Source organism: Megascapheus bottae, chromosome 4, assembly GCF_031878675.1.
Source record: "Megascapheus bottae isolate mThoBot1 chromosome 4, mThoBot2.hap1, whole genome shotgun sequence".
NCBI classification, from domain to species: Eukaryota; Metazoa; Chordata; class Mammalia; order Rodentia; family Geomyidae; genus Megascapheus; species Megascapheus bottae.
The window spans coordinates 28061275-28085547 of record NC_143512.1 but is presented as its reverse complement, the minus strand read 5'-3'; the positions used below and the strand labels follow the sequence as shown (position 1 = coordinate 28085547).

Here is a 24273-nt window from a genome sequence, read left to right as displayed (position 1 = left end):
TAGAACAATTACTCCAGAAAATATGACTTGATTCTGAACAGCAGTTATGATTTCTCTGTCTTCTAGGTGGCTTCTCTGTCCTTCTTCCCGTCTTCTCCCTCCCCCCCGTCTTACACGTGCCCCTGCATGGGGGTGGATTAGAACACAGAGCCTTGCTTGCAAGGCAGGCACACTATCATTCATTTTATATTCGCCAACTGGTGCTCAAAGGCTACATGCTAGAATCCTGGCCTAAGAACTCAGGAGATTTTAGAAACTAAAATTCCCAAGAAGAAAATGATATGTGTTTATTATAAAATTTGTCTTTGATTTTGAGCAGAGAAATTTTACATAGAACTGTTAAAATTTATGAAATCACAATCCTGTCATGTACTCCAGAGTTTCCCAGGAAATATAGTTCATTGGAAGAAAGGATTCAGCAGGCAGTTTCTACCTGGTAGTGTGTGTGAAGCATGGTGAAGTAGGTAGTCATTGAAATGTCAAACTTCTTACCACTGAGCAATGTGCTCTTGTAATACTAACATGGGAGGACATTGCAAATGTTTCAGGGCAGAGTGAAAATTGACAGGTGTTCATTATGTTCTCAAGAAAAAGAATAAAATGAATGAAGTGAGTGTGATTGGCTCTGCATTTAATATCCTCATTAAATTTTACCGACATCCCTCAGACTAGAACCCCAAAGTATTCAATGTAAAAATCTGCCAAGTTCTCAAATAAGTAGTGTGTTACAACACAGAAGTTCAGTAGCTTCAGAGGCATGTTTGTACCAATGTATCAATTTGTATGATTAAATGGATTTTTACTGATTAAAAACTCAAAGAATTTTACATATAAATTGTCAAAAGTAGATGTTTATTATTCATTTAAAACTCAAGGAAAATATGAATATATGAATTGATTTCGACTTACTATATAATTAAGATTAAATTTAAGCATTAATTAGATTTTTTTCTTGTGCCCTAGGGCTTTAACCCTGGACTTGGGCAAAGTCCCTGAGCTGCTTTTGCTCAAGGTGAACATGCTACCACTTGACCCACAAAGCTACTTCTAGATGTTTTGAGTAGTTTATTGGAGATAAAGAGACTCTCAGAGCTCTGTCTTTGAATCTCAATCCTCAGTTCTCAGCCTTCCTGAGTATCTAAGATTACAGGAGTGAGTCACTGGACTCTGGCTTAATTAAGATCTATTTTTAAAAAGAACAGTTTTTGGTATTGTTATTTTAGTTTTTTTTTAAGAGCGAGTTTTATTGTATGACCTAGGCTGGCCTCAAGTTCATGATTGTCTTGTCTCAGCCTCCCAAGTGCTGGGATTCTAGGCATATACTACCACAACATTTCTGGATTAAAACAATATGCATTTCTTTTATAGTAAATAAAATATAGAATGCCCATTAATTAATACCACACTATGCAATATACTATTCCAGAATAACGTGTCAAATTTATCTGGAAGAAAGATTATTGTGACACTATTTATAGATTATTGTATTTTACACAATTATAATTGATACAGTATGAAGGAAATTCAAGTTATATAAATATAACAGCACTTTTAATTTAACACTAACTTCAGGGTATAATTACAAAGAAGAAAGTAATACTACCATGTAAACATTTCTTCACATTTTGATTTATAATAATACAGTGAATACTCAAGAATGCTAAGCAAGTGCTCTAGGGATCTGCTTTAGAGGTATCTTTTGGTCATTATTGCTTTAAAAATTAGGAAACAACTATACATAAGAAATAGTTGATAAAACAGAGTAAAATATTACCTCAAATATAAAAACATTTTAATGAGTAATTTTCTAATTCACAATAAAATAAAGATGACAAAATAAAAGAAAAAACTGAAGCAATAGCATGATTCAGTCAGAATGGAAGAAAAAAGGATTGTCATGTTCCAGGGTCTAAAAAAATTCTTCACTCTAAAAGATATATGAATTTTTTACTGCAGAAATTTGATCAGGCATGGTGTGTGTGTGTGTGTTTTTTACAAATAATTTCTGAATTTTTTCAAGGCTTGTGATAAATTTTAGTATTATCTATTTATCTAGGTCCAAGAATGGCACTTTCATTGGATGCAGTAGAAGCTTAGATTGTGTCTTACATGTGTTGTAAATTACAAGAAGAGCTCAGGCTAGTCTGTTGTAGGTACCATAAACTTCTCACTCCCAAGACCAATTCATTTGTAGGAGTGAGAAGAGGCATGGAGGGAGATTGTTCTTAGTTACACCAATAGGGGGATTTTGAATATAGAAAGCCTCATACTCAATTTGCTGTGAATAAAACAGGAAGTTCAGTGGCTACTTCTCCTGTCTGGAGGAAGTGTTCCTGCCCACTCTTGTCATTTCACTGGGAAGGGAGGCATGTAAGGGGGGGTTTTCTAGACCCTGTTTACATATAATAGAGGCCAGATGCTGAGAATGAGGTCAAGAAATGACCAGAGATTAGCAAGAAGATGATTTGGATGTTCTGAGTTGCTGTGATTTCTATTTACCAAGAAAACATTGCATGATTTGCTTAGAGTTCATGGAGAAAAAAAATAACAGTTGGAAGGATGAGGCTCTGAGTAGAGCTTGAAGTGGGAGGTGAGGAGTTTGGGAAAGCAGCTGATAGTCTTCTCAACAAGAAAAGCTGAAAGATCACATGCTAAGAATTACCTTACTTGATCTTTTCCAACTCTTCCTCATTAGCATTGTCTGTAAATGAAATAAAGCAGTTCATTATCTTTTCACTAAAGGACAGAATAGGGCACCATTGTTTTCTAGAGGAGACATAACATTTATTAGCTGTTCAAATAGCAAACTGCTTTCAGCAACAGCTACACAAGACAAGAATTGTTTCTCACATACACACAGCTACAAAAACATGGTTAACACCCAGACAGTCTTTCTGGTGAGAGTTCATTCGCTTTATCCTTCGTATGAAGAAATTAGACAGTATACTATTTCCATTGGAAGGAAAACATGAAATACTTCATTGAGTAGAAGAAATACATTGAGTGGGTTTTAGAGTGTACACTTTACTTAGTTTACAAGGAACTTTTTTCTTCAAATACATTTACAAGCTAGCTTTGGTGGTATCTTAGTTTTATCCTGCTTCCAGTTAATCTTTATATCATGGCCTGTAAGTGCTTTCAGCTAAGAAAAAATGCTACATATTTATAGCATGATGTATATTAGTGCTTCTTTCTGATAAACCATTAGTAAAAACATTCTCTTTGAGTTACTTTATTTGTGTTGTAGAATGAGGTATTCATGGCCAATGAGATATTCATGGCCAAAAAACTCTTGGAGAAATTCATTTCTATTTGGCATAGGTAATGCCAATGAGAAAGCCCAATGATTAAAAAAGACTTCTGCTCTTTCCTGTTAAAACATTCTCAATGACCACTGTGTTACTAGCCTTCCTGATTAGCCTACTTATCCTGTTTTAGTTTTACTATCTGAACAGCTGCATCAAAGAGAACCAAGTATCTGAGAAAATGTTAGAGAAAGGTTTTCCGTGTTTTAAGAGCAGGAAGTATATTAGTGCCTTTAGGAACTCTAGTCCCTCAACAAAATTCACACTAAAGAAAGATCTTTCAGAGACATCGCGGGTTATAAAAACACAAACAATAAATAAATTTTCATATAAGACTGAGGCCAACTTTGATCAGAACCAAGACAATGGAATAATGTAGTGGTTCCAGGGTAGTAAACATAAAAATCATAAAATTATCAAAGAATATACATTTCTTTTTTCTGAAGACAGTGATTTTCTAATGTATACTTTGTCTCCATATACTACACAGTAGTGACTGAAAAAAAAGGGAAGAGTAATAGTTTTCCTGAAGTTCTAACATTTCCACTTCTATTTCTGAGGTAGGAAACTGCAAAGCATTATTACTAAGTAATACAGACACATTTTACATTTTTAAGTACAATGTATAATTAATTTCAAAATAAATCCAAATTCTAGGCAGTAGATGTGGACATACAGTGAAAGACATGGTTAGGTCAATGCCAAATGCACCGCTGCCGCCATCACCACCACCACTTCCTTCAGTGTCACCAAAAGACAACTGGAGACCAAATTATCCATTGATATACCACATACATAAAAAACTGGCCAACTACATAAGATGATAAAATTTAACTTCCCCAAAAGCTGAGTTTCAATGGAAATTTCTAGCCTGGAAATTGCTAGAAACATCATTTGAAACCAATCAACTAAGAACAATTTGATAAACAAGTAAAGATGTAAAATCTCATAACCCTTGATTGTCACCATCGTTTAGAATCTAAGAATCTTCTAAATTCCAGCTTGTAAGAAACACTATTCTGTAAAGAGGAGGAGACCATTCAGAGAGTGGAATCTCATGGAAACCCCTGACATTATTATAAGTACTCACGACTGATTGATGATCAACTCAGAATTACAGACAATTAACCTTCCATAAATAAAATGAAATATAAGGGTTTATATTTTTCTCGTCTTTCACAATTGGACTTTTAGAAGCAGGCTCTATGGCTCTAACATTTCAGATCAAGAAAGCGACACAAACAAAATGTTAACAATTTGTATTTTAGTGTAAATGCAAAGGATTGGGCAGCTACGAGAATCAGTTCATTGTTTTCCTGACTCAGTATCCAAAGTTCTAAGATTAGATCAAGTAATTCTCAAGTTGTTCCTAAGTTTTGTAACAAGATTTCTGCATCATATCATTTAGCTAAACCTTCCTGCTAAGCAATGGGTCGTATACTTCATATTCAAATTCCTATTTTTGATTATTTATTTATTTTTGAACTTTTAAGTAGGTTAAAGTAGTTGGGAATAGTAGAAAAGTTAAATAGCAAATAATTTGATATCGTATTAACACTGATATTTTTGCAATGTGTGATATTTGTGAGAGAAGGGGAATGTTAGAGATAGGCAATGAAGCAAATTTTAGAAAAATAAGATTTAATTTTTGCTTTATGCTCTAGACATCAGCTGAGAAACATATGAATTTCTGAAGGTGTCAGTATGTAATATTATTATAATACAATTTAAATTATTTATTATCAACTCAACTGTCTTTGTGGCCAATAAAAAGAATGAGTGACATAAAAATAGAGCTATAAAATTATTTTTATTTATTTTTTATTTATTTATTTTTTTGCCAGTCCTGGGCTTAAGCTCAGGGCCTGAGCACTGTCCTTGGATTTTTCTCAAGGCTAGAGCTCTACCACTTGAGCCTCAGCAACACTTCCAGCTTTTTCTAAGTATGTGGTACCAAGGAATCGAACCCGGGTCTTCGTGCATGCTAGGCAAGCACTCTACCACTAGGCCAAACTCCCGGCCCATAAAATTATTTTTAAACAATAGTGACTTTTAGGCAACTGTACTACTACTGTATATAACAAAATACCACAGAATGATTAGTACATACATCTTACAAAACATTCATATTCCACTCTTTATCATCACATACCTCTTCAACTTTTGGTTGTATAATTCTGAAAAAGATGCCAATTAAGCCAAAGTAAAAAACATGAATTCATCAAGGATAACCTAAGATCAATTCATATGTTTCTTGAATTTTCTGTTTCTTTAGCCTTAGCCAAACTAGTTGTACTTCAAGATTATCTAACGAAGTGTGTAATGCAAATAACTCACTTTTATTTCACAAATTCTCCAATGAAGAAAGCTGTGGATTGAACTCTGCTAGAAAAAGAGCCAGAAAGAACTCAAACACTCTATCAAACACAAGTACCAAGTTTAGGATAGACAGATATATGCACCATACATTTTGACATTTCAAAACAGGACATGCGAACAAAGCAGAAATGAGAACCATGCCATGCAATGCAGCAGCATGCTACCTAGGAAGGCTTTGGCTTCTTGTACACACAATGCTGGAGACTTAAAAATCGAAGTGAATATGTCTATTCACATCTGGGATTTTTTTTTAAGTATCAATCATGAGCTAAATGGAGAAGATTTTAACATTGGCATCTATGAATTACATCTGCTATTATTTTCTGCATTTCTTAAATCACTGTAATTAGACATTACATGTTCTCAGAGTTGTAGTAGATTCAGTTGATAGATTTTTTTCAACTTATTCTTTCATTTTACTGATTTCTGGAAATGCAATCCACGTAAGAAGAAATTATTTCAACTACATTATTCATGGAATGTATTGTCAGCATTTAACCATGCATTTGAAACTCACAAAACAACCGATTTAGAAATCTTAGCACTTTGTAAGCTTAGCACTTAGTGCTTGATATTTCCATTTGTTTCCTTCCCACTTAATGTTAATATTTGACTTCCTGCTTAAATGTGGGGACTTATTTATGAAAGGCTCTTGAGACTCTGCTTTTCCATTCTCTATTACAATACATGTGAAATATTTTTGCCAATAATACATGAGAAATATATTTACCAAGTTTCATAAATATAGTGATAAAATTAAACATGTAGATTTTAAACTAAAGTCTTTCTTATTTTATTTTTGAAGTCATTTTTGGGCTAATAACAAAAGAGTATGAAATCCTTCTTATCAATGCAGAACAATTCTTCATATCTCTCTTTGTACATCATTCATATAGTACTCTGAACTATTCAGTAGTTAGGTTTCTGATTTGATGAATTTTGAGTGAGAGGTCAGTTTGTTATTTTCACTGAAGCAGTGTATTCTGTATTTAAGGCACAGAAAACATTAATTTGAAAAAATATTAGAACTATGATTATTTTAACCAAGAAATTTCAAATGTTTCACAGAAAAATCTGTTTAGCTAATTATATACACATTACAAATGAAAATGCATAGCGTGACATATTTACTATGACAAGAGCATAGAAAATGCATGACTATGAAAATTCATAGTGACCATTTTACATATTTATTAATTATTAGAATTCTTGAGTAGAACAATGTAGCTTGATTCGAAGCACATTACCATTAACATAGCAATTTTAAGAACTTACAAAATGAAATTAGGTCATTATTTAACCACAACTTAATGTTATTTCTGACAATCTCAAGGATTTTAATTTAGAAGAATAAAAATATCTTTAAAATACCTTCCCTGGTCCACTGAAGCAGCTCTTCATACAATCATAAAGGTAACTCTAGACTACAATAAACAACCACTAGGTATTGACAACTAGACTAAGTTTTGAAAGAAGCCATAGATTAACTTATAGTCTAACAAAATAAGTTGGAACTTGAGGTGTCAGAAGGAGTGAGGCCAAGAGGATATGTAGAAGAATGAAAAGAGGAAGGGTGGAAGAATGAAGTTATAAGTATATTCATATATACACATATATGCATATATACACATATGTATGTATTGGAAAATAGAACTAGGAAAATGAGAGGATGCATGGAGTTGGGAGAGATGGAAGAGAATAATGAAAAGGGTGACATTGATCAAAATGCACTGTATTTATAAACTTACAAGTTGAATTGAAACCCCTGTGTACAACGACTTAAAGATGATAATGACAATAATAGTAAAAAATATCCTTGTCTCCAAATGATAGCATGTAGGATGTATGGGAAATACTTGGCATCCTTAAAGACAGATGACATTGAAGGTGGTTTGGATTTCAGAGAAGATGAACTGTGCATGAGTTTATGTGTCTGGAAAAGAAGTTACAATTATGCACACATGTTGCTTGTAAGAGAACCTTAAAATCCTCTCATTAGGAGTTCCATTTAATTAGAGAGAGCCACAAGCCATTGAACAGTTAGAAGGAGGATTTTACTAGACCTAACACCATGCTTAATAGATGAGTAATAAGTTTTTATTTTTAATTGACCCATTGCAAATATTTGTAAGCATCATGAAATAATTTTATGCATAAAAACGTAGTTTATTGTTCAAACCAGGGCAGTTTTTCCTAGTTCCTCAAATATTTACCATTTTTCTTAGCAAAAACATTCAAAACTCTTTCCTCCAGTTCTTGGAATATGCAGTGCATTTAAAAAATAATCTAAAGTTGCTGCACTGTGTAACAGCACATCTAACCGAAATTTTGTACCCACTGACCCTCTTTCTGTCCCTCTTTCCTTAGATTCTCTGAGGCCTCAAGAAGCTCATTTTTCTCTCAACTTCTATGAAATAAGCTTCTATGAGACAAATTTCTTTAGTTTCTTGTTCAAATTTTCAAAATCTAATAACCTGCATTGTTAAATAAGTCATTTTCAGTATCATGTAGAAGTTGCGAGTAACAGCTTAGACCACATAAATAGATAAAAATTTGGAAGCTACTTATGTGTACTTGTTGGTAATTTTCACAATGTAAAACATAAACTTAGAAACCCAAATTCAAATCTAGCATGCCAGAAAGGCATGCTACTGGGATACTGGATCCCAGTAGGAATTCCTATACAGCATTTGGAAAAATTCTTCTGCCACCCCAGTTTGCTTCTCTGTGGCCAAGCCATGCTTGATCATATCCATGAGTTTGAGCCAACACAACCACACAGACCCTCTTCTCTCCGCTTCCTTTGTGTGTGACCAAAGTGCATATGAACAGTGTTTGGCTGCACCATTTTCTTCTCTAAAGAAGAATCAGGGAGAATCACAAGCAAGATGTTAGAAAAGAAGACCCTGCTTTCCAGTCTGAAGCAGAATAAATCCAGTGCTATCCAATTCTTTGAAAGTAAAGCTGTGAAGGGAAACTACATGGAAATTCAGGAATGGTTTTAAAAAGTCTAATGTCATCAAAGGAATCTAAATGAAAGTAATGGCAGGATTTTAGGAGGAAATCTATGTGAAAGGTGAAGGTGGCTGGAGAGAGATGGATAGGAGAAAAAAGGATTAAAAGAAGATGAATTAAACCAGATTTTTAGATATATAGCATTCATATATCCACCCGTTTTTCATATCCATCTTTGAAAATTTGTTGATGAACAAATCCTGACTACTGTAATATTTTTAGAAATTTTTCTAATCAGTAATACTTTTTAATGTCTAAATTTAGGTTTGAGCAGTCACAGAGACTGAAGAATTTTTGTGAAGATTGTAGAAAGGAAGATAAATTTGAGAACGAATTGGTTTTGTGCTTCTATATATTTCTGTCACTTCAATGTAAGGTCTCTTTATACTAACTTGATCCTCCAAAACTCAGCTTGATGTTCAACTATTTAATAAAGATTCTTGAAATGCAAAACAACATTGTCATCAAATCACTCAGAGAACTACAGTAGCTGCCCTACCATTCCAATATTCAACTGTAAGTGTGCGTGTCTTGAGAATACAAAGGACTTCAAGCACTTAGTTTCTGAAAGTATGATCCTTCATTAAAATAACAAAGAACACTAACACTATAATATTATATCACCAAGTCTTCTGATTTTTTTTTTACCTCCTATAGGTAAACTTGCCCATTTCCCTGCATTTCTGCCTCTGAGAGTTCTAATCCAATCCTTTATGATCTCTCATCTAGATTTTTTCAAAAGCCTCCAAATTGGTCTCCAAGCATCCATTCTTAGCTCTTCAATCTGTTTTGTACAATGTAAGCACTGAGATATTTTCAACAGACAATCACAATTATAGTCATCTCCCACTTGCAGACTGTTCAGTGGTTCACTGTTGCTCACTGGGAAAAGATCATACACCTCAAATTGGACAATAGTGCCTACAATGTAGCCTTATCTCTTCCCTTTTGGGGCACTATGCATAGTGAGCTATGCACCAGTGTCACCCACACTCTCCTTGCTTCTGTCTTCTCTAAGACCCAACACGTGCTCAAATCTTCAAATGCAGTATGCTTTTTCTAGCCACAAGACTATTGTATGAGTCCTTTCTTCTGTTTGAACTATTTATCTTCTAGATGGTTTTTTAGTTGTTTGGCTGGTTTCATCTTTTTAACTTCTATTTGCACTTCATACATCATTTGATTTTTTTAAAGGGAATCCCTGCCCCTTTGGCTAAAAATTTTCCTGTTTACTCTTACGAAGACACAATGGTTACTTACGCTGTTTCAGTGGTTATATGATTCTTGAATTCTGCACCGAGTACAAATTATATAACAGTCTAAGTATCCAGTGTGGGAAATGTTATTCAGTAGCCTCCTGGCAGACACCACGATTCTTTGAGTATGTTCCAATTTACAGTTTATTCATATGTGCAGACTAGCCAGATAGAATTTACTTCCTGGCTTGCATGTAGTGAAATCACATCTCTGGAACTGATGGCTTTGGAATGATGGACTTCCTTTCTCAAACTCATTGTCTGCACAATTCACTAACTATACACAGTAGAGAAAACTTGGCATTGTTGTAAAAGAAACATTTCTTTATCAATAAGTATTAATATCTTACTCTTCCTTAGTAAAGATTACAGATGAGTTTGTGAACTCATTGATTACCTTAGAAAAAAAGAATAGAAAAATTCCATTTCAAGACATGAATTGCTTCAAATCTGAAGTTGGATTTCAGTAGTTTTACTTACAGTTGGGAGGGGGAGGCAATCTATACCATTTTTTTGTCATGTATTATTTCCAGAGAAAAATGCACATACTGCTGAAAGAGTATTTGATCTTAAATTAGATCTACTACAAAAATACATTACAATAAAGGCTACTGTAGTTACCAGGTCCATGTAAATACACAAAGTGTAGTAAATAATCTGATAAATTTTGGCAGAAACTGCAGTGGCAAGCCATATGGGTGTGGGTCAAATCTATGAAGCAGTGCAATGCCACTTCAGTGGTGTGGAGTAACTGACTCCTTGTCTCTTGGCAGCATAGTGTGCAAGGAAGTGCAAAGAACTACTGCTGAAAAAATGGCTGAAATCAATATGGAAACCCATCAAGATGAAAGGTATTCACTTGTCATTCAGTAAACAAACACCAGAAAGCAGAAACTCTGTTATAATTCCATCTTGTTTTCTTTGCTATGGTATACCTGATAACAGAATCAAACTAGTAGTGTCTGGGCACTTCAGTTAGAATTCCAATTATTCAGTTCACTCTAAATGTATTCCCTGACTGAACAAATTCATTGCCTACTGTATAACCTGTCTGAGATTGAGAAATAAAATTATAAGATAATACAAATCTATTTCATAACAAGAGGTTCTGATCTGAAGTGTGGAATAGGAAATTTGAGTTGGAAGACAAAAGCATGGATTCACAATACTCAGGATACTCACAGAGACAAAAGAACAGGCCAGATTGCCTGTGTAGCTTCTCTTTATTTTGACTTCTGGGTTAAAAAAGGCCCAAAATATATGACCAACTGAGTGCAAAAATCAATAGCTCTTATTAGACAGTGGGGAAACTTACCACATCCCTAGCGTCTCCTTCTTTAGGGCTAAGGATGACAGATAGCAAGATGACTCCAAGATCATGGTCAGGATAATGGGGATCTTTCAGAGGTAGGGTCACCTCAGTGGTCCTGTGATAGAAAATATTTAGAGTTTGAATGGTCATTCAATGAATAAGCCAAAACTCTTTGGCAGAAGGAGAGCATTATAGAAAACAATGAATCAAGTATTTGAGATAAAAGCCATGGCAGTAACATAGTCTACTCCATTTGCACAGGCCAAGTATGAGTAATTTTAGACTGATAGATTGCCTATATCCTCACCATTTGTGGGTTTTAGGTGGTTTGCTTGAAATCCAGGGATTTCAAGGTTTGCTGCAGGTACTAGCATGGATTTTTATAAGGACATTATCTTATGCTTACTATATTGATTTATTGAAATTGAATACTATGTGAGTTTATAGAATGTTAAATCGAGTTACACATGGTTTTGGGGGGAATAAACAGTTATCTAATTACATAAAGTTAATGCATCAAAATATACACTAGACCCTTGTATATAATCTTTTAACTTCCCTAACTATTCCATGTTTTTTCCATTTAAAATTATTTCCTACCAATGACTTTTACAGAGAAGAGAAATTTGTGCTTAATCTTACAATCTTTATATCCTAATGCAGAGTGGAGAAAGAAAGTAATTGCAGCTTTTGTGGAAGAAGAATGTGGTCTGTTCTAATCTGAGCTCAGTGTTCATGATAATGGGCTAAATGATTTATAGCAAGTCTTAGGAAACTTTCTCCAAAGGTAGTAAGCCAGCAATCAATTCAGTTTTATTCTTAGGGAAAGCTAGTTTTAGGTTTTTTTATGAAAAAGGTATAAGAAGGACAACAAGGGCTTTTTTTTTCCAGTCAGAGGCAAGATCTGATCACTGGAAGATCAATAAGCCACCACTATGCTCAAACTTAGCTGCATTTTGTACCTGTGTCTCATAAGGAGGTTCTTTTATTATCAAGAAATTATAGTCTGCTTTATCACAATGCTTTCCTGTCACTCTCTCTGTCACATGATATGACAGGATGATCCCAAACAGGAATTCCTTCTCACAACCATCACAGATTTCACAGCTTTCTCCTAGCCCAGTTCAGCACTATTGCTTCTTTGAACCATTTTGCTTCTTTCAGCACTACATTTAGTTTACAGTTTCTATGCTGAAATGCATTCGGAAAGCCATTTTCAGGTGGAAGACATGATTAATACTAGTAAGAATGATATATTTTTACAACCAGTCAAGAAGTAACAAATAATATAACGGAGGAAATAAACCAACATGGCTCTGCTTTTAGAACACTTCTTAGTTACCGAGAAATGGCAAACCAGTGATGGTGATTGGTGTTAGCAAAATCGGGGTCTACCCTGAGGTCCTGTGATGAGAGCAGCTACTCTAAAGCAAAGTATGTGTTTTATTTCATAGATAAGAAGTTACAGTATTTCACTTTGTTATCTGATATATTGGATATATGCATATTTGGTTATTTGAAATTGGATAGGAAAGAGAGAAAAACAAGATGAGGGTGGAGGTGGGGGGAAGATAAATGGGGACCAAGACATGAGAAAGGGTATCAATGTATGTGAAGTAATGCACCTTCCATCTGGCGAATGTAATGTAACCCTTCTATTAATTACAATAAAAATATATGGAAAAAAGAAGTTTGAATGAATAATTATGATTGCACATTTAGTCTTTTTTATGCCTTACCTCATCCATCTGAGCAATGTGAGACTGAAAAATATATCTTTAACCTCTATTTTTCTAGAGCTTAGCACAGTTCAAGGGACAGAGCAGTTTCCTATGAGTGAAGACATCAAAGAAATATCTATGATTTGCATTGGTTAGGTGATAAAGGAATTTCAAGAAGACTGGCTAACCCAAAGCCTCACAGATATAAGTGATAGAAAAGTCCATAAATTTAGACTATTTCTTATTTTATAGGCCCATCTATATAGCTAGGTAATAGGATAACAGAAGTTACCTGTTTAATTCTAACTGAGTGAGATCCAGAAAAGCTGAGCCCATAAAGTCATCCTGCAGTCCAAAATCATAGTCAAATACCTATAAAGCCAAAGAGAAACACCTTTTGTAAATAAACTAATGTAAGTTTTAACTGAAAACCTCTCAATTATTAAATATCAGTTGTTGATGTCATCCAAACAATGAAGTCTATTGGTATTTGGTTTAAAAATAACCCATCTGCCCTTTGAAAAATTAGGGTCTCATGAAATATTCAAAGTCAGTCATATTTTTACATTTAATATTTTAATACAACTGATTTATATCAAATAAGCTTTAAGGAAAATAAATCAAAATCAAATAAAATACTATAAATAAAAAATATGGGATGAGGGCCCGGAGTTTGGCCTAGTGGTTAAAGTGTTTGCCTAGCATGCATGAAGACCCGGGTTCGATTCCTCGGTACCATATACATAGCAAAAAGCCGGAAGTGGTGCTGAGGCTCAAGTGATAGAGTGCTAACCTTGAGAAAGTCCAAGGACAGTGCTCAGGCCCTGAGCCCAAGCCCAGGACTGGCAAAAAATTATATATATATATATGGGATGCACAGGATTCCTAGTTTCTCCACAGCTTTTAGCATAAAGGAGTGTTGGATCTTGTCAAATGACTTCTCTGCATCTATTGAGACAATCATGTGAATCTTGTCCTTGCTCCTGTTGATGTAATGAATTATATTAACTGATTTGCTTATGTTGAACCAACTTTGCATCCCTATGATGAATCCTGTTTGATCACAGTATATAATTTTTTGATGAGTTGCTGAAGATGGTTGGCCAGTATTTTGTTGAGCAGTTTTGCATCAATATTCATCAAAGAAATGGGTCTATAATTCTCTTTATTTGATGAGTCCCTGTCTGGTTTTGGGGTGAGGGTTATGCTGACTTCATAGAATGAGTTGGGCAAAGAGCCTTTGCCTTCAATTTCACTGAAGAGCTTGAGGAGTATTGGTGTGAGCTCTGCTTTGAATGCCTTATAGAATTCAGTTGTGAATCCATCAGTTCCTGGGCTTTTCTTGGATGGAAGGTCTCTTACTGCCATTTCCATTTTAGTACTAGAAATAGGTCTGTTTAGTGGGTTTAGATCTTCTTGGCTCAGTTTGGGTATGTCAGTATTGACTAGAAATTTATCCAGCTCTTTAAGATTCTCAGATTTGTTGGCAAAGGTTTCAAAAATATTCCCTTATGATGCTCTGGATCTTGGTAATTTCTGTTGTATTTCCATTTTCATCCATGATTTTGTTTATTTGGGTGTGCTCCTTTTTTTGCCAACTTTTGCTAAGTGTCTGTCAATATTGTTAATTTTTTTCAAAGAATCAACTCCTTGTTTTGTTGACTCTATGTGTTTTGGACTCTAATTCATTTAATTCTACTTTAATTTTAATTATTTGTTTCCTTCTACAAGAATTGGGATTGGTTTGTTGCTCTTTTTCCAAGAGCTTAAGGTGCACCATTAAATTGTTGGTTTGAGATTTTTCTAATTGGTTAAGGTAGGCATTCAGAGCTATAAATTTTCCTCTGAGTACTGCCTTTTCTGTGTACCTAAGGAGCTGGTATTTTGTGTACTCCCTTTTTTTGAATACCATAAATTTTTGAATTTCTGTTCTGATCTCCCCAATGACCCACTGGTGATTCAACAAAGTGTTGTTCAATATCCTTGAGTTAGAGTTTTCCTTAGTGGAGATTGGTGTTCAGCTCCAATTTTATGCTGTTGTGGTCTAAGAGAATGCAGGGAATAATTTCAGTGTTTCTGAATTTTCACAGGTTCATTTTATGCCCTAAGATGTGGTCTATTTTTTTATTTTAATGAATAGAGAGGTTACATTTATATTTGTCAGATAGTAGATGCATTACTTCTCACACATTGATACTCCTTCGCATGCTTTTGTTTTCATTTCCTTCCCCCATCCTCTCCCAATCATCTTATCCTCCCTTCCCTTTGGTATTTCAAATAAACAAATAAATATAAATATAATATGCCAGGTAACAAAGTCAGATACATGTGGTATATTTTTAGAAAATGTTCCATGTGCTGCTGAACATATATTCTGGTGTTGCTGGGTGGAATAATCTGCAAATGGCTGTTAGGTCTAGTTGATCAATGCAATTGTTCAAGTCTGAAGTTTTTCTGTTGAGTTTTTGCCCACTTGATCTATTCAGAGGTGACAGTGGTGTGTTAAAGTAACCAACAATCACTGTGTTTGGATCTATGTGTGGTATTAGTGTAGGTAAAGTTTATTTGATGAAGTTGGTAGTATTATGTTTGTAGATATTTAGGATGGTTATATCCTCCTGAAGGAGAGATCCCTTTTGTGATATATAATATTCTTCTTTGTCTCTTCTCACAAATTGCAGTTTGAAGTCTATTTTATCTAATATTGGCAAACTTTAGCAGGGAATAAAATTAATCTTCAACAATCAACTGCTTTCCTGTATGCCAACAACGAGAAGAGCGAGACAAAAATCAGGAAAGCAACTCTTTTGCAATAGCCTCAAAGAAAATAAAATATTTAGGAATTAACTAAGGATGTAAAGGACCTTTATGATGAAAACTTTAAAAATGTGAAAAAGAAAATTAAAGCATAACTGAGGAAGTGGAAAAACCTTCCATGCTCTTGGATTGGAAGAATTGACATCATGAAAATGACAATCCTGCCAATGGCTATTTACAAATTCAATGCAATACAAATCAATATGCCAACGTTACTGTTTAATGAAATAGAGGAAGCAATCCAATAATTCACATGGAATAATAAAAGACACCCATATAGCAAAAACAATCCCTAGCAGAAAGAACAGCACTGGAGGAATATCAATACCACATTTTATACTCTATTACAGAGCTATAGTAACCAAAAAGCTTGGTACTGGCACAAGAACAGGCCTGAAGACCAATGGAATAGAACTAAAGATCCAGAAATCAACCCACAGAAATATGGCCACCTAATCTTTGATAAGCAAGCCAAATAATAGGATGGAAGAAAGGCAGCCTCTTCAACAAATAGTGCTAGCAGAACTGGTTAAGCATCTGTTGAAAATTAAAGTTGGATCCTTCTATGTTGCCCTGTACCAGAATTAATTCCAAATGGATCAAAGACTTTGCGGTAAAAGCAGATAACCTGAAAATTTTAGAAGCAGAACAGGAGATATAGTAGGTTTCCTTGGTACAGGTCAAAACTTCCTTAATAAAGGCCCAGAAACACAACAAATTAAAGAAAGGAGCCGGGAGTTTGGCCTAGTGGTAGAGTGCCTGCCTAGCATGCACGAAGACCCAGGTTCGATTCCTCAGTACCACATACATAGATAAAGGCTGGAAGTGGTGCTGTGGCTCAAGTGGCAAGATAAACAGAAAGCCCACAGAGTGAGAGCAATACAACAGACAAAGGCCTCATATCTAAACTATACCAACAGATTAAAAAATGAATTTCTATAGAGTCATAGGCTTTTATTAGTATATAGTTATGTTTATATTTCCATTACCATGTCCATAGCATTGGGTATGCAGATATTGAGTCCTTTATTTCATAAATTAATGTGTTTCTATGACATACAAACCCCTAGCCTAATTTCAATTAAGTTCTAAATACTAAGTCCCAGTGATTGTAAATAGAGATTCCCTTCTTGAACACTTGTTTGTTAAACCTGTCATTTAAAATATGATGTAAAAATCAATGTTAATAAATTCTTAAAAAATGAATCTCTCACAAACAAATCCTCAAAGAAACTGCCAACCCATTAAAAGATGGGCTAAATACTTAAAGAGAGACTTCTCTAGAAAGATGAAATAAGAATGGCCTATAGACACCTGAAGAAATGCTTGACATTTTTGGCCATACAAGAAATGCAAATTAAAACAATTTTGAGATTCTGCCTCACTCCAGTTAGAATAGCCATTATCAAGAATATAAGAACCACAGATGCTGGCACTAATGTGGCCAGGAGGGATTGCTACTACATTGTTGGTGGGAGTATAAACTCATTCAACAACTCTGGAAAGCAGTATGGTGATTACTCAAAATACTAAACATAGGGATCCCCTATGATCCAGCAATTCTACTCCTTGGCATTTACCCAAATGTCCAGAAACAAGGACATACTAAAGCCACTAGTACAACTATGTTCACTGCAGCATTATATACCATAGCGAAGATATGGAACCAACCCAGATGCTCCTCAGTAGGTGAATGGATCAGGAAGATGGGAATTCACAAGGAAATTTTATGTTGCCATCAGAAAGAATGATATCACCCCATTGGTAAGGAAATGGAAAGACTTGGAAAAAATCATACTAAGTGAAGTAAGTCAGATCCAAAGAAACAGAGGCTCAGTGGTTTCCATCATTTGTAATAATTAGTACACATCTAGGACTCTCCTAGCAGAGGATTATAAAAGCTCAAAACCTATGTACATAAGGTTATATAAGATGACACTAAATGAAATGAAATATAGGGTATGGAAACAATATGTTTATCTTGCGTGATTGTTGTTCTAAATTACTATGTTTTTTAATTCACTTTTTGTGCCCTTTGTGTTGTTGCAGTATCTGACATTGTTACCTGATATATTGTCTATATGATTAATTGTTTATTTGAAATAGGAAAGGGAAGGGGGGAAAACAAGATGATTGAGAGGGGTTGGGGAAGGGAAATGGGGACACAAACACGAGAAGGGGTATCAATGTGTGAGAAATACTGCACCTACTACCTGGCAAATGTAACTGTAACCTCTCTATACATTATCCCCACAACAAAATTTAAAAAAAATTCCATAAGCCCAAGAGAGTCAATAGCCCATCATTTATGTACTTAATTCTAGGCACAGCATTTAGAAAGCACAATGCAGAGTAAATATTACGTATAGTTGCCCCAAACCAGTTAATGTTTTTTTTTTTGGTACAGGTGTACTTCAATTAAAAAGAACTGACTCATCAAAAATTTGATTTTAAGTAAAAAGACAAATACTTGACATTACAAAAGGATTCTTAAGATTTGAAGTGTCATGAGGGAATTTATTTCAGTAGTTAACTTCGTTAATGTCTTTTATATTATTCAATTTTCATTCATTCGATTTACATGCAACCTTTCAGGTGTTCATTTATTGTAGAAAACCCAGCACTTGTGCAATATTCTCCTTGATCAACTGCACTTCTGAGCTTTGTTACCTGCTCAGTGCCATTTCACATGTATACACTACATATAAGGCAGCTGGTATCTCTGTACTTTCATAGCTGCAGTAGTGTATCTTACATATACAATTAATACCAAAACAGGCTCCTTGTGCACTCTTCTAATTATGTCTATGTCAGCCTAGAGGCAAGATAGATGACACGAAATCATTGAGCATACCTGTAGTATTCCCACACATAAGGCGAAACATCTATAAATTTAGTGAATTATTAAAGATAATCCAATTGTGTTATTCAACATATAAACTTTTTATTCTCATCTTCTGACAGATCTGTTGCTAAATATTTGCTTTAATTCTCAATTCCTATTCATCACCAAAAGCATAAACATGGTGAAAATGGAAACAACAGAACCAGGTAATTAATGATTAATAATATCATTAGTTATGTTATTTGGTTCCAAGTTCTACATTTTTTATTGTAAAAGGGATGCACAGAAAGGTTATAAGTAAGGTAATGAGTCCATTTCTTCCTATAATATATTTTTACTTATTAATTTTATTATTATGGAGGTAATGTAGAGAGGGATAATGAGTACATTTCCTTTCATACAGTATCTTCTGTTTCCTCACTCTCTCCCAGTTCCTCCATCACATATCCACCCATGAGTTGTATAGTTCACATTCACTATTGGCCCGTAAGCTCCCCCACTACACTTTTCCACCTTTCCCCCCCCCTGAGTTCTGTTCCTTCCTCCCAACTTTCCAAAGATATACCCTTGAATACACCATAAATAAGGAAAAGAAGACACCAAAAATAGAGACTATAGACAAAAACAATTAAAAAAAGAAAAGAGAGGTCTCTGGCTTCCATATCATAGAGTTTATTTTGATATGTATATTATTTTATAAAAATATGATGAGGCACTTAGGCATCATGCCTTTGAGTTTCTCTCCTAACAGTAATCTATTTTGGTCTCACAATGTGCATATCAGAATCTTGTATAGTATTTAGATGTGATTTTCACATATGAGAGAGAACATATGCCATTTGTCTCTCTGATGTTGGCTTTCCTCACTTAACATGATTTGTTCTCATTCCATACATTTTCTTGCAAATGACATAGCACTCTACTGCTTGAGCACCACATCTGCCATTTTCTGTGTATGTGGTTCCAAAGAATTGATCCCAGGGATCCATGCATGCTAGGCAAGCTCTCTACCACTAGGAGTGTGGACTCCTAGTCCATATATTATATTTTAAGCAGAATGACTCTATCCATTGCTTTTTCTTTCCCTGCCCTCCAATCATATATTGATCAACAGTTTTCAATGAGATGTCCTATGCACCTCCCTAAACCATGATTATATATTTAAAATTACCCACCTTCAAATTTCCTTTTTCCATTCTCCCCAGCAAAACAGTTTTCTGTATATTTCACATACATATTCTACATATACTTAGACTATACATATATATCTATATGTTCATGACATGAATACCTTCAGGTTTAATTTACTCAAATAAGAAAAAATTTATGGCATTTGGCTTCCTTAGTATGATTTATCTTATTTAACTTGATAACCTTTAATTGCATCCATTTTCCTGAAAATGACATGATTTCTCTTTATCATTGAGCAATATTCTATAGTATATATGTACCATATTTTCTTTGTTTATCCATTGTAGGCTTGGCTTTCTCAAATTGCTTTTGTGACTAGCACTGTGATAAAGATAGGTATGCAGGTAACTTTCTTGTATATTGATTTACTCTTTTTGATCTATGTCCAAGAGTGTTATGAAATGACCATAAGCAGTTCTATTTTAGTTTTCTGAGGAAACATGTATACTGATTTGTTGAAGCTATCCAACACCAAGAATCTTATTTCTTTTCTTCCTACCACAAGATTCCTTCCTGCAATTCCTTTCTTATTTGAGTTGGACTCCTTTACTTGGCTACTATCTTATCCAATTCAAGTCTCTGATTCCTGGACTGATGAAGAATGGTGTTCCAGTGCATGTTTCTGTATATGGATCAAAGCTCAACTTGATTTTTAGGATTCTTCTTTAGGACTCTGGTGAACAAGTGTGATGCTCAGAGAACTCTTCAGATTTTGCTTAAAAAATTCTAAGGCCTGAGTTGTGTACTAGTGGCTCATTCCTGAAATCCTAACTAGTCAGGAGGCTGAAATCTAAGGATCATTATTAAAAGCCAGCTGGAGGAATTTCCATGAATTTCTCATCTCCAAATATCCAACAAAAAGCCAGAAATGGAGTCATGGATCCAACTGGCAGAGTGCTACTTTGAGTAATAAAGCTCAGGGTTAGTAGTACCCAAGTTTAAGTACCCTTAAACCCAGTTTAGGTCCAGGATCAGCAGAAGAAAAAAATCTCCAAAGTCTGTGTCAATCATCATATGCATAGGAAAGCTGTAGTTACACTTGAGGGAAGTAGCTTTATACTAAATGTCATGCAGTTCATCCAATTGCTAGAAAGCAAGTTCAGTCCAAACACAGAAAGATGCTATATACTCATGTGGAAGAGGTCTGAAATGCTCCTAAAGGTATTGGTGATACAATTATATGTGGCACGGTGTCCCTTGAGCTGCATATAATTTTAGTTTCTTATTTTGCCCTTGCCAGCTCTCAGTCACTGAGGGGCATAGAACTTTTTGAAATCATACGTTTTAAGTTCTAAAGAAGCAAAATACCTTCCTTGCTCTTTGTATAGCTTTTTGACTTTATCTCCCACTTCCAAATAAGCGTCAGGAGCTTTCTCCATCCAGTGACTTTTGAGTATGTCTGGAGCTGGTAAGACCATAGTAGTCAAGGGAGAGCAGAAGGTTTGGGGGGTGATGGTGACTGTTGACAGAACTAGGTGTAATTGGTGCAAACATGTGGCCTCAACACACATGTTTCCTAAGGTACCCTGGCCAGAACAGTGAGTGGTGAGGCTTACCTCCATGAGCTCTGGCAGTGTGAAGCACAGATCTGTCAGATGCTAAGACACAACAATAGTCTCAGGGCCTACTAGTTTATTGAGAGCACAGGTCTCTTTTCCTATGCAGGTTGCAGTGAACAATGTTTGTAACATCTGCTCAAACAGAGCAAACTAAGTGGCATTTTTGATGAGATGTCTGTCTGAGTATATGAGAACCTGCCATGGTAGAACGAAGAGAAAGTCATTTCCTTACAACCTGGCAGTTCCTACAGGAAAGTTTAAATATAGCATGTTTGTTGTTAAATAGAAATGCTGGTTTCAGGTGAAGCTTTTCTTTTCCTAGATTATGCAGAAGCTTGTTTTCATAGTCATCTAAAACACATTAAAGCAGCAGACAGTATGAAGCAGAAGACACAGTTCATGATCCTCCTACATGACATGCAACAGAATGTTCTGAAGAAAAAAAATGATCTTTCTGGCTTCTCTTCCTTCATTATTATTACTATCAATTATCAATAGATTATATTTGCCAATAGCAGAATACATTTCTGGTTGCAGAATTTCATCAGGCAGAGAAACATGATAAAAAAGGGTCATTAATCAAAGATTCATATGTCAGATTCCATTAGGGAAAAGCAAAAATCAGCTCACCTTTATATACAGTGGCTCCCTAAGATGATCAACAAGAATACAAGCTTTTTCTTCCCACACAGGATTGAGGTTCTTATGTATTATTTTACTTCTAAAAACTTCTTTTCTTCCAATTTTAAACTTCACGTATGGATCACTTGTCCCTGTTGAACAGATACAGATTGACTCACATTAATCATGTCATTCTATGTGAGCAAGATAATTGTGCACGGAGACACCAGAAAGAATTCAAAGGGAGCAAAGTTAATTGGGACTTATATAAGAAGATAAAGTTGTGTTTTTGTTACATCTTTTCTGATATATTGAAGAGAGGTGTTTGTTATAGATCATTTGAAGTAGCTCTTTAAATATTGTCATCATGATCATTATCATAGTTTTTATTTTCCAATCTTAATTCTTTAATCTTGTCCTGGTATTGAAGAAAACTTGAGTGTACAAGGAATATACAAATTTAGTTCCAGTTACATATCATGGAGTTTAATTTGGCATTTCTCTTCACATCATCCAAACAACTCTATAAAGGATGACCAATGATGTCATATATGACATATATATGCTGCTAAAGTTTTCTGTTATTCTAATGGGCTTAGAAAAAAGTATCTTAAAGTAGATTCATTTCATGTTTGGCTCTGAATTTTCTTGCTCAGTGTTCAGTTTACAATATTAAGGAGGCTTGGAGGTTTCAAGCAAAGGAACTATTAGGCGGTGTTATGGTTTGGATATGAACTGGACCTCAAAAAACTCCTGTGTGGAAGTCTGGTCCAGAGCTGGTAGGGAAATTGAAAAGTAATTGGGTTATAGGGGTGCTAATTTTACCAATGACTCATTGAGGAGGTTTTACTGAACCTATGATTAGAAGGTACAATTTGAATAAAGGAAGAAAGTCAACTGAGAGGTGAGCCTTCTTAGAGTACAAATATGGGTATAACTAGTACATATATGAATAATTAGCATTGATTAGATGTACAATACAGTTTGATTTTGACATGCTAGTTATGAATATATTGCTTTTCAAAGGATGACTCTTATCCCCGGTGCTTTCCAGTCTCAGCGTACTGGCTGTCATGAGATCCACAGATTTTCTCTGTGAGGTGCTTCCCCAGTGACATTATTCCTTGATACGGGCCTAAGAGCAAGGGAACAAGTTGGCTGTGGGCTGAATCTTTGGAAACCATAAAATAAATGTTACTTCCCTTCAAATTTCTTCCTCAGCAAGGAAAAGTTATAAATTCTGAAGGATAGGGACAAATGTATATTAAATGGTCTCCATAATTTATATTAAGCCTTGACTGCTTCCAACCTGCCTACAATGATTAACTAAATCCTGGATATCAAGTTAGTTGTTTATGAAAACACAACAGAGAGAGAGAGAGAGAGAGAGAGAAGAGAGGGAGAGAGAGAAAGAGGGAGAGAAGGAAAGGGGGAGAGAAGGAAAGGGAGAGAGAGAGGGGGAGAGAGACAGAGAAAGAGAAGAGAGAAGAGAAAAAGGAGAGAGAAGAGAAAGAGGAGAGAGAAAAGAGAGGAATGAAGAAGAGAGAAAGGAGAGAGAGAGAGACAAAAGACCAATTTCAGTTGTTTATGCAGTTATTAAAGGTTGCTAAAGAAGATAAATATATGATTTTCATCAAGCAATTGTTCCAGTGTATAATAACCTTCATCATCAGGAAATGATTCTTCCTTTAAAAAACATTTTTGTTAGACTAAACATAGAACTCCCCTATGACCCAGCAATTCCACTACTTGGCATTTACCCAATCGTCCAGAAACAAGGACATACTAAAGCCACTAACACAGCAATGTTCATTGCAGCACTATTTACCATAGCAAAGATATGGAACCAACCTAGATGCCCCTCACTTGATGAATGGATCAACAAGATGTGGTATTTATACACAATGGAATTCTATGCTGCCATCAGAAAGAACGACATCACCCATTTGTAAGGAAATGGAAAGACTTAGAAAAAATCCTATTAAGTGAAGTAAGCCAGACTCAAAGGAACTTAGGCTCAATGGTTTCCCTTATTTGTCATAATCAGTAGAAACCTTGGGCTCTTCTAGCAGAGATTTACAATAGAACAAAATCTAGATACATAAGGCCATATAGTATGACACAAAATATAAGGACCTCCAGGATATAGAAACAAAAGCCATATAATGAGTGATTGTTGTCCTTAATGTACTATGTTATCTCTCATCTCTTTTGCTGTCCCTTGGTTATCTCACATTGTTACAATATTTCAC

At 35.0% G+C, this 24273-nt stretch overlaps 1 protein-coding gene across 1 annotated transcript in view; it reads right to left on the bottom strand.

Moving 5' to 3' along the window:
- The window catches only part of Mctp1 (multiple C2 and transmembrane domain containing 1), a 481369-nt gene that overhangs the window by 227107 nt on the left and 229989 nt on the right, over nucleotides 1-24273 (bottom strand). Inside the window, exons 5-8 of the mRNA XM_090331048.1 lie at nucleotides 22031-22173; nucleotides 13281-13360; nucleotides 11271-11382; nucleotides 2663-2701 (exon numbers count right to left, since the gene is read on the bottom strand). Of these exons, the coding sequence (XP_090187174.1) occupies nucleotides 2663-2701; nucleotides 11271-11382; nucleotides 13281-13360; nucleotides 22031-22173 (374 nt within the window). The remainder of the gene's footprint in view (nucleotides 1-2662; nucleotides 2702-11270; nucleotides 11383-13280; nucleotides 13361-22030; nucleotides 22174-24273) is intronic.